Below are 11,594 nucleotides of genomic sequence, written 5' to 3'. Positions count from 1 at the left end.
ACTCGTGCGCACGAGTTACTAAAGCGTTCGCACGAGACGGTATCTCCTGCGAACGAGAAAGTAAAACGTGGCCACATTTTATTTATTTTTCTCTCTATGAACCCTCCAGGGCTTCGTAGAAATTACTAAACTGGTTGGCAACGAAAAAAAACATGTGGTAGTTTGATGCTTATAAAATAGTTTTTATCCATTTGAGCCTGGAAAGTAATATTGCTTGGAAAATGTGTGAGAGGAACAAGAAAATCTGGCGCCGGCAGTCGTGCTGTAATGCCTGGGCAGATCGACCCCAAAACGGTAGCTTTGAGACTCTGTGTGGAATGCAACCAAAGAACTGTGCAGGCTATTTCTTTTTCAGCACGAAGTGGTCTTTTTTACTCCTTTCCATCCGTAGCTACAACATTTTAGGATTTGATACTAGACCTCTCCCACTTACGCTGTCCCAGGGAGTTATGGTAGGAAGCGGGGCTTGACTGGCGGTTAGGGAAGCAGGATGGATGGAACTACTGTGGTAAGCGTTTGTGGCGATGAAGTCAGCGTTTGGCCCACATTAAAAGTCAAGCAGGCGAAGGCACTCACACAACAGCTCCACTACCGCCAACATGTTTAGAACACATGAAAGTGTTTTCCTAGATACTGTCAGGCTGGTGTCTTTCTGCATTTCCTGAAAGCAATTAATATTGGGATCGCATTGTGGGTGGTTGGCAGAGCGTGATTGTCCCATCTACATTTAGAGATGATATCATTGGTTGCAGACTGTGCAGACATATGCCATATGAAGTCTTGTACAGGCCTGTTAAAGGTAAACACTGGCCCAAAACTCATTGATATTCTTGGCAAGCTGCTCCCTGACGTGTGCAGGAAATAACGTCAGGCTGGCTGAAAAGAATGATGTCAAGGAGGATACCACACAGTGAGCTTGTTTTTATTGCTCTGTCGAGAGAGATGATAGCGCTGATTCATTTATTAAAGCAGTATTTCATATTTGTAATGCAAATCTCTATGAGCTCACGCATACTCTGACACTTCTAACCCTCAAAGAAAGCCTCCACAAAATAATAAGCCAGATCAAATATTGCAAAACAGAAGACAAAGAGTATAAAGTTTGTGCACAATCTCACTTTTTAACATACAATTTAAAGTGTAATATCGTTTGCGTGCAAGGTCTGCATTATTTCCATAGCTTTTTTTTTAACTGGCCTGTGTTTTTAAGATTTATTTGTCCGCTGCCATGGCGACGAGTAAATATTACCACCCCATCCTTTTCATCTCACACGTTTTTTTCCAGCAGGGCAAAGGGTAATGATCTGGGTAAGAACGTGCTGCATACATATGTTGATTATCACGTTTACTAGCGGTGCAACCATAGGAAGCGTGAAACTTAATATTTCATCTGGAAAATATACTTCAGTTTCCTACATTAGTTTCCACACTTGAGACCTATGTTGACGAAGTGTGCTAGCAAAGTTGTATTAATGGTTTTTAGAACATGTTGCCAACATCTTTATATTCATACCCAAATCAATGTGCAGCCTGATTGCATTTGAATCTTTGGCATTAGGCCACCCTTATAGGTGGGGCAGAGGACTTTTAAAGAAGTTGGACTGCTCCTTTCTCCTTAATGGGACAGCCATTCTAATAAATACTAAAAGCTCACTTCTGAAGTTGAAACTGATATTTCTAACAATGTGGCGATAAAGTCAAACACAGACAAACTATCATGCCAACAGGTGCAGTTATTATTTTGTGCAACACTGTCTGAAGCTTTACTTTTGACACGGCTCATTGACTCTGTAAAGCCCTCTGCATCCTCCCCTTTATTTCTTTCTAATAGTTCTCAGTCACCACATCATAGTATTACTCAATCTCCCCACACTTAGTTACAGACAGCGTTTGGACAGCCTGAAGCCGGGGCATTAGCCATGATCATTACTGGTTTGGAGTCCCCAAAAAGTGTTTGTGTCAGCCTTTTTCAGTGACAACCCTTCGTGCAATGTCAAAGAAACATTTCTGGGAAATTGAATCCAACTTCTGAGTTTTGTTTTGTCATGTTCATCTTGTTATTATATCTCTGCTCTTTGATGGCAGATATAGGAAAATGTGGCAATCATTTCAAAAGAAGCCACACAACCAAAATGTAAAACATCTTAGCAAACCAAAGCATTTAAACTTCCGACAGTGCCACAAACGTTTGGTGTCTGACCACCTGACAAATGTAAGTTCAATATTTATGTATGGCTCTTTAGCAGCTAAATACTTAACGTTCTGCAGTCAGTCGCTAACTTTGTCTGACATGGTGCTGGTAAGGTAATGTGGAGCTTGTTTATCAGAGCATTGTGCTACTGAAAGCAGCTCCATGCATCTGGATACAATGCTGGTGACAGCTGTGAGACTGGTAAAGTTTCCATACAACTGCTGAAAGGTGCTAAACCACACTCTTCTTCACCATATGCTTAACTTTCCATTTTACTCATCTAACTAGTTCTGCATGTAAAAAAGGTTTTTAATGTTGTGATGCTGTGAAAGAAAACGTTGTCAATTAATGCTTGATTTGGCATATAAAGAGGCAAACTAGATCTCAGGCAGAAACTAGGGCGACTATAACCCAAATAATTATTTTTGTTTGAAGGTTTCATTTGGAAATAATAGTTCCACTATGAGCTCCATTGCTTATACTTACTACTAATGGGCAGCAGACTTGTGCTCATTAGTGAATGGAGCCCAGTTAGTCCCCACTTCTCCTGACTGTGTAAATCAGTAGGGGTGATGTTACTGGAAGCCATCTCTCTGCCTTAAGCATTCATTTCCACTAATACTTGTGTTTTATTGAGAGGGAAAGGCCTCCAGTCTGCCTCACAGTGAACTAACATGTGTTACAGGGAATTTGTGAAGCTTTATGAAACCTTAATGAATGTCTTGCTTCCAGTTTGGTGTGCATTCCTGCTGTTTTTTTCAGTCATGCTTGTTTTACGTTTCCTTTTTTAATGCTATTTTTGAATTATTTGCATCTAAGGCATGTTCGATGTACATGTATCACTAAAAGTTATATTGGTTTTGCTGCTTTAGTTATTACCCATGGTTCTGATGTAAATCAAAGACTTAGCACATATTGTTTTAGCTAGTTTTACATATACCAAAGTCAGAAATGATTACGCTTAATGGCTCTTTGTTTAGAAACACATTAGAAAGTAGTTTTCCCTGTTTATCCACTTAAATGGAAAATTATGGACCAGTTTGTTATATGATTTACATTTTTGAAAGTGAGACCCAAGTTGGCTGACTATTATAAAATCTAGCAGTGACATGTACTAAAGCCATATGCAGTATATCAATTGTTCTTTCACAATCACTTGTTGTTCCTACCATCTAAGCTAATGACCACATCACAGAAACCTCAAAAATGAAAACAACCGCAGGCCACCTCTCCCCCCCACACACACACACACACACACACACACACACACACACACACACACACACACACACACACACACACACACACACACACACACACACACACAGCGCTGAAGCATCAACAAACACACCCCCTCATCTTAGCTCAGGTCAGCTTTCCCTGACCCTCTCTATTAGTCATTTCAGGGAAAGAAACAGGGGGAAAATAAAACATCTGAATTGCAGATTGCAAACTGTATAAGCACTACAAAAACGGATTCAAAGATAACCTAATCCCATATAACTGTGAACAGTTTTGTCAGGTAAGCACGAGTGTATCCATGAGTGGAGTAATGTTCAAATTCCCTCGTGTAGGGATACATTTTCTCAGTGTTGTCAGTTATTACAAACAGCAGCTCAACATATGATAGTGATGACAGCTAAGAGAGCAACAATACACCCCGAGCACTGAGGGCCCCGACAGTTGATCTTACTGTCAGCTTCAACACTTTGAGAACAGTCTGAGCGCTGCTCCATCTACTGAGCAGCTGAGGTATTACCTGAAGACCATTCACTACAGATGTTTCCAACAAAAGTCAATGAGTAATACCACTTCCTGGAGGTTAAGTGTTAAATATTATTGATTTAAAGGACCAGAAGTCAATCCTCTCAACATTGAGGCTGGGTAGTATTTCAATGTGATTTGTGGGGAAAGAAATGTGTCAACCACAATAGATTTTGTATATTTTCCTATATGCAGACGCACAACTTTATTCCTCAGAACAGTCATTGCAGGGTCTGAAAGCAATTATTTTAGGTTAACTGAAGGTTTGGGTCAGAGTCATGATCTAAATGCCAGATCGTCATCTGTTCTCATTGTTAACACGTCATTCTTTACAGTTGTGGCCAAATGGCTTTTCCTGAGTAGGTTGCGCGTATGCTCAACTCTTGGTTTATACATGTTTGTAGTAATGTAGTTTGTCAGCTGCAATATGCTGTTTATACAATGTTAGTCTACAATGGGATATAACCAAGACTGACTGAGTAATAACAGACAATAACAAAAGTTGTATCCATTTTATTTCTACAAATATTTGACACTCATTTACAGCAACAGAGAAATGTGTGTTTAATCTACACGAGTAGTAACATTTACTGCAAATGTGGGCATTTTGTTTTTTGGGTAACTCAGATTTGTACATTGCTGGCACATGTTTGAATACTGATCAACGTTTATTTTAAATGTTGAAATGACAACTGAAATGTCCTGTAGTTGTGCCATATGTATGTATCTAATTCCACAATGCAGAAACTTTAAGTGCATTTCAACTCTGTGGTCAGTATTTCAATGTAAAAAAGTACATTCAGATTAGCACCTTTGAATTACTTCACGTAATTAAAATGTTATAAAAGAGTACAAAAACACATACGATAAATGAAACAATTTAGCAAGCTAGATGGCCACAATCCACAAGACACTGTTCAAATGTGCCATTAAAGGTTTAATGCTAGAAAGGGTTTGCGTCGATCCTTAAAAAGAATTTAATTAATATATCTAAAAATAAGGCCTTAGTTGGTAATTAAATGTCTATCTTTCAAAAGTCTTAAAAATGCTAAGGCATGAGATGTAGGATTTAATGACATTGCAATAAAACATGTGTTTTGGGTAATTGTTGAGTTTAGTGGAATTAAAAAAATATATTACATCTGACTTCCAGAAGTGATGTGTTTTAATGACTGAAATAAATTAAAATAGGGGAAAGGACTTTTTGTGGGCTGCAAACTTATATGTGTGCCAGAATAAACATTGCAAAGTAAACAGTAAATACAAATTCCTGATGGATACTAAATACTTCAGTGCTTGGTTGACATTACATTTTTTTTAAACATGCTGCATTTTCAGATATTCCAAAACTCCCCCAAAATAGGGCATAAAGTGAATAAATGAACAAAATATTTTGCTCATCCAGCATGTCAATTCAAATGTCTTCAACAGGGTTCTGCTCTATAAATAATTTGACAGAGCCAAGCGAACACTTAAAAACGGAGAACGGTCTTTTTCTCTTACAGGACCTTTTCAACTGTGACATTTCAGTCACAGATGAGGGTACACATCCACCTTCTCTAATATGTTAGAGCCTCTTCATGGCCTTATGTGTCCGAGGCACTTGGTTTTGGGGAATTGCCTTGTGGGTAAGAGGCTTCCAGAGGCCACAGGGAGGCAGAGTCATCTTTAAAGCAGCACGGGGCTCAATAGGGGTACGTGGAGATGGAGATGTAGATGATGAAGATGCTCTGGTAGGTAATGCGGCCTTGCAGGGAGATGGTGGTGGCTTGCACCTTGAGGCGCACTAGACCCGGTCCGTTCAGAGCCCGCAGGGTGAAGATGATCCCCCGGCCCTTCTCGTCTCTGATGCCAAACACGCGGCCCATCACACCTGTCACTGACTCCTGCTCAAGTACCGTGAAAGATGTACGGTCCTGCAGGACGCCTGACTCAGAGAAAGCCGACAGTCGTACGACGTTGTGATTGGCTGGAATACCGGAGGGGAGAGTGAGCAGCTTGTACTGCAGGATCAGAGTGGAGCCTCCTGCGGCGCAGTCCAGAGAGCAGGGCCTGTAGCACGTCCTGTACAGGTCAACAGCAAAGAGGAAAGTGTCACATAAGAATCCAAACATTTTATAAACAACGTAAGCATGTCATGCAATTTACCCGGGGCTCCGTCCACTCTGGTAGGACGCAGGGCAGGGTGTGTCCAGGCACTGGTATCCTCCTCGGGTGTTGAAACACATCTGATTGTGTCCGCATTTGATGCCTTGTTCTACACATTCATCGATGTCTAGAAGTAGAGGAGGGGATTAGCTGTGATCATTTATATCTTAAATGGACTGCATTATATAGCGCTTTAAACACTGATGGCAGAGGCTGTGAAAAAAGGTGGCACATGCTGCTCCTCAAGAGCAATAAACATTGTTGGCAATGCGATGGGGAGCAATTTGGGGTTCAGTATCTTGGTCAAGGACACTTTGACATGTTGACTGACCACAGGGACCTTTGGGCTCAAACCACTAACTTTCCAATTGGTGGACATCCTGCCTTCTGAGCAACCCTTAAAGGTAGCAAGAAGGTTACAGTTGAATAAAAGTCTTACCTTTACAGCTCTTGCCATTGGGTAAGAGCTTGTAACCATGGGGACACATGCACTGGAAGCTGCCGATGGTGTTTCGACACTCATGTTGACATGGCTTTCTGAGCAGACACTCATCTACATCTGTACGGAGAATAATGTGTGACAATCAAGACATATTTTATTTTAAAGTGTTTTTGAATGCTGCATTTGATCATTTTGAAGCACACTCACCAACACATGTGCCGTCCCTGTTGCTGTAGCCCACGGGACAGCTCTGCCTGGTGATGCGAGACACACCGTGGGTTCGGGACAGGATCGGCCTGCCGAGAGACGATACCAACTGTGGGCGGAGCCTCGCCCTCACTCTGGTGCCGTTGGTGAAGGTCTGCCTCCTCTCCAGCCCCGCACAGGAGCGCCCGTCTCCAAGCAGCACAGTACCCAGAGGGCACTGGCACCTGAAGCTGCCAGGCACATTACGGCACTGGAAGGCACAGGGGTTTGGCGTCTGCTGGCACTCATCAACGTCTGAAAGGAAGAACAAGGCTCATATTATTCTGCGTGTGTGAGTCAATGGTGAGTAATAAAACAGACACAGCAGATGTCATACCTAGACATGGCATGCCTACTCCCTGGGATCGGTAACCTCTGGGACAAACACAACCATAACCTCCGACTGTGTTCTGACAGATCTGAGTGTAGCGACACATGTGACTTCCATCGTGGCACTCGTCAACATCTGAAAAACATGCAATATATATAGACACAATTCTCAGAATTACATTTACACATCCTTTGATTATTCTGACATGCAGAGTTTTGAATATATCCCATGATTAATTATGACTCATAAACTGTGTTGCATCCTGTTATAAAGAGGACCTTTGTGTCTTTACTCAAACGCTTTTTATGAGTAACAATTAAGAGACTTAAGAGACTACAAACGCGTTAGCTTTCTTCATGAAGGACAAGCAGCGACCTCTTGTTGTGTTAAACCCCTAAAGCAATCCTGTCAAATCTGACCTGGTGTTACACAACATACAATGAAGTGTAGAGGTCTGTGGAATCTGTCAATACTCTATCACCAGCAGTTGCTGTGTGTTTGCTTCTATTGATTGTACTTTTGCCAACAAGATCACATTATTTGACCCGTTGTTCATACTCCAAATTCATCAGTTATTTTTCTCCATGAGCTCAGAGCATGAATGAGTTGATGCCGTGTCACTGAACGGAAAAAACATGCTACATTTAGAAAATATCAAAGATCAAATATAATTGCCACTGACCCATGCAGGCTCCATTTTCTGATTTGGTCATGCCAGCTGGGCAGCTGTCGAAACACTGGTATCCTCCCTCTGTGTTACGGCAGTCCTTGTTACCCGGACAAACATTTCTCATGCACTCATTGATGTCTGTAAAAAAGCAACCATTACAACAGATCCGTTAGTCATCATATTAAAACCTGACTTTATTTGACACAAGTAGGGCTCTCACAATATCAGATTTTCACTACACAATTGTCAAGGACAAAAGGATTCATGTTGCATTGCAATACCTAGAGAACATTTGAAATGCCATTATGATCGAGCCAAATTCATGTTAAGCCTTGATGATTTCTGTGTATGTTTTGTTTTTTTGCTCGGAAATTAACTACAGTTAGAATACAAGTGCAAGGAGAGAGTCTGAAATGATAACTGTCCATCCCTGGAGGCTCCAAAATAAATGTTTTCACCACTTTTGCAAAAAGTAATTTCAACAGTCTCAAAATCATAAACCTCTTTTTTTAGTCTACTGTAGTTATTTGTATATATACTGCATTGATATCATAATTTGTGGACTATTAACACTGCATCAGATTTTTATTTTAAACGTGGTTAATGTCCATAACGGTATATCCAAACAGCCCTACTTTACACTTCTTAATTCCCATGACTTTCTAAGCTGTCGATAACTGCGAACTCCCACTGAGTTAATACCACTGACCAATGCAGCGATGTCCTGACAGCTGGTATCCTTGGTGACAGATGCAGCGGAAAGAGCCCAGAGTGTTGAGACACTGATGCTGGCACGGGGAGAGAGAAGACTCCTGGCACTCATCCACATCTGAAACACACAATCGACACATCTGGCTTTACACATCTACTGCCCACACCAGTATACTGTATGTATAAACTTAATTTTAAGCGATGATAGTTTTCCTAGGGAATTATTGCAGGAACAAATATAAGTGGATTAAACAAAGAGAGGAAGCATGCACAACTACGGCAGGGGATAAGTTGTTCTGAAATGTTGTGCAAACAGTGATTAGCAGTGACTTGCCTTCACAGCTGGTTCCTGTGATGCTGGACTTAAATCCTGGTCCGCACTTGGCCTGGCAGCGATATGTGCCCACTGTGTTGACACACTGCTGGTTGTAGTGGCACATGTGTGAGGCCTGGGAACACTCATCAATATCTGGTATAAAGTGAAACACAAGTTATTTTAAATATATATATATTTTTAAATTGTATACCCCGTTTATCTTGGCCCTTTTTGTTTGTTTTATGTATATATGTCACACTGTGGGACTGCGGGAAACGATATCTCGAGATTTCTGGATGTATAACACATGTAGTAATTTTGACAATAAAGCTGACTTTGACTTGACTTTGAAGTTAGTGCTGAGGAGAACATTAATATGATTATTTTTCATTTGCTTAACTAGGATATTAGCAATTCTAATCTGGTAATCAATCACTAAACTTGTGTTTTTGTCTTACCCTGGCATGTGTTGGTCTCTGTGGAGATGGTGAAGCCGGAAGGACAGGAACAGGAGAATCCTCCCATGATGTTGTTACATGAGTGAGAGCAGGGGGACTGGAGATCACACTCATCTTCATCTAATAAGGACAAATTGAATCATTAAAAGAAACAGGGACAAGGACATATGTTCAAGATAAAGCAGGTTTAAAAAAAAAGAGAAGAAAACAGCATACCAGCACAGTAGGAGGCCGTGTCGAGAGTGAAACCTTTAGGGCATGTGTCTTCAAACCCGTCTGCAAACAGAAACGTTTGGTTCATAGATATTTTATTCAGATCCAGTATTTCATGTGATGTAAAGATAGGTTTTAAATCAATGTAATGTCCTCCTCTGACCTGGTGTGAGAAGGCTGGCAGTGATGTGGAAGTCCAGAGAGAGAGTAAACATGTTGTAGACGCTGTTGGTCCCGGAGACCTTGAGCAGCTGGAGCAGAGGGCCCTGGCGCTCCTCCTGGCCCTCATAAATAATGGTGTGATTGCAGCGCAGCACCATGGGCTTTCCTGCTCTCTGGTGGGTCTGCGATGACCACGAGTACAGCTGCCCCTGGCCCGTCTGCAAATATGACTCATCGAACTCCTGCGGGACAGAAAATAAATACAGTGAGGGAAATGGAAGAGGGTATATCAACAAATTCTCTAGTGAGATGTTTGAGAACTGTAAATAAACACCATAATCACAACAGTGACTCACTTGTAGGCTCAGGTGAGATGATGTTAATGAAGGAGGCACAAATCCATTAATTACGATGTCGATTAGTAAAACTCCCTCAGAATCCACACCTCTGGCAACATGGGTCAAACGAAGGACTTCCCCTGTGTGAAGGGATTCAAAAACAGTCAAATGACAACTCATCTACAAACACAGGAGAGCATGGTGAAACAGTTTAGATGTAATGGCCTTGATGTGTAAACTCAGGAATGTCAGAGGAAGTGAGTGGCACCATCTGCTGGTTGTTGTTTAAACTACAAAATAACATTTGAGGGCATCTGGTCGCAGATAAAAAGTAAGCATTAATGCGTAGGATATACATCAACTAAGCCTGCATCATTTTGAATCCAATCGAAACAGATGGGTTTAGAAATTGGCCATGCTACTTAAAAAAAAAAAAAGACATTACCATAAAGATAACAACAACTTCTAAACTGTACGACAAATCACCTCTGGCCGGAAGAGAACTCTCTGCTCCATAGCCTCTCTTAATAACTGGACTTAAAATTCCCACTGGACATTTTACCATTTAATTAATATTGAATAATCCATTCTTGCACAATAATATCCTGCATTATATTTGTTACTGGAGATTTGTATGTATATATCTTTTTTTTTCTTTTTTTTCCTTTTAATTCTTTTAACTTTGTAATGCTATTTTATTCTTATTTCTATTTCTGAAATATATTGGACTTTTTATTTCTGTGTCTTAGTTTCTCTTATGCACATTGCCTTGTGCTTTATTATGCTGCTGCAACACAAACATTTCCCAAAGTGGGATCAATAAAGTATCTATCTATCTATCTATCTATCTATCTATCTATCTATCTATCTATCTATCTATCTATCTATCTATCTATCTATCTATCTATCTACCAACAGCTATGTACGAATGACAATAAAAGCCTTGAATCTTGAAAAAACTTGAAATTGGCTAACATTTATTATTAAAGTGCATGCTTGTAAAAGTGATTAAGAGCAGTGCTTACCAGTCTCAAACTCCATCTGAGACTCCTGTCTGAACTGCCCCTCAGTGAAGGAGTAGCCGTTTCTGGCAGCTCCGCTCTGCTGCACAGTGGTCCAGTAGATGGGAGCGAACGCAGACACCAGCACCCTCAACAAGGGACCTACAAGGAAACAGAATGAGCTCATGGCATCTGACACAACCACTGAAATACAGAGAGCCCACAGTACATGCATGGGGACCACATCATAAACATCAGCTCTCCTGATTTCACCTCAAAAAGTGAGCAGAACATACTCAGATCAGCTTTTCCATGAAACTGAGGCCATTCATCAACAGAGTAAATGAACAGGATATTTCTTCACGAGAAATTAGTATAAAGAAATCCATTTAAGGTTACATTTTAAAATCTTAAATCTTCAAATGTTGTCTTTTAAAGGTCCCCTATTATACTGTTTTTCATCAATATATTATAGGTATCAGATACTGTATAAACAAAACATGTCTCTGAAGTGTTTGGCTCCAAATACCAAACAGATCATGCATTGCAGCATCCCATAATCCCCTTTGTTTCAGCCCTGTTTCAAAAGTGCTGATTCTCTGT

The 11,594-nt window shown here is 40.7% G+C and overlaps 1 protein-coding gene across 1 annotated transcript in view; it reads right to left on the bottom strand.

The window, feature by feature from the left end:
* Positions 1 to 4,475: 4,475 nt before the first annotated feature.
* The window catches only part of hmcn2 (hemicentin 2), a 47,932-nt gene continuing 40,813 nt past the window's right edge, over positions 4,476 to 11,594 (bottom strand). Inside the window, exons 69-81 of the mRNA XM_010787665.1 lie at positions 11,016 to 11,153; positions 10,009 to 10,130; positions 9,654 to 9,894; positions 9,494 to 9,553; positions 9,278 to 9,397; positions 8,838 to 8,972; positions 8,502 to 8,621; positions 7,805 to 7,930; positions 7,129 to 7,257; positions 6,753 to 7,046; positions 6,543 to 6,662; positions 6,104 to 6,230; positions 4,476 to 6,019 (exon numbers count right to left, since the gene is read on the bottom strand). Of these exons, the coding sequence (XP_010785967.1) occupies positions 5,641 to 6,019; positions 6,104 to 6,230; positions 6,543 to 6,662; positions 6,753 to 7,046; positions 7,129 to 7,257; positions 7,805 to 7,930; positions 8,502 to 8,621; positions 8,838 to 8,972; positions 9,278 to 9,397; positions 9,494 to 9,553; positions 9,654 to 9,894; positions 10,009 to 10,130; positions 11,016 to 11,153 (2,111 nt within the window). The 3' untranslated portion in view covers positions 4,476 to 5,640. The remainder of the gene's footprint in view (positions 6,020 to 6,103; positions 6,231 to 6,542; positions 6,663 to 6,752; positions 7,047 to 7,128; positions 7,258 to 7,804; positions 7,931 to 8,501; positions 8,622 to 8,837; positions 8,973 to 9,277; positions 9,398 to 9,493; positions 9,554 to 9,653; positions 9,895 to 10,008; positions 10,131 to 11,015; positions 11,154 to 11,594) is intronic.

The sequence above is a fragment of the Notothenia coriiceps genome, unplaced genomic scaffold, assembly GCF_000735185.1.
Source record: "Notothenia coriiceps isolate Sejong01 unplaced genomic scaffold, NC01 NC01_scaffold00031037, whole genome shotgun sequence".
NCBI classification, from domain to species: Eukaryota; Metazoa; Chordata; class Actinopteri; order Perciformes; family Nototheniidae; genus Notothenia; species Notothenia coriiceps.
Note: the sequence above shows the minus strand (reverse complement) of the source record. Positions and strands in the feature narration are given on the sequence as shown.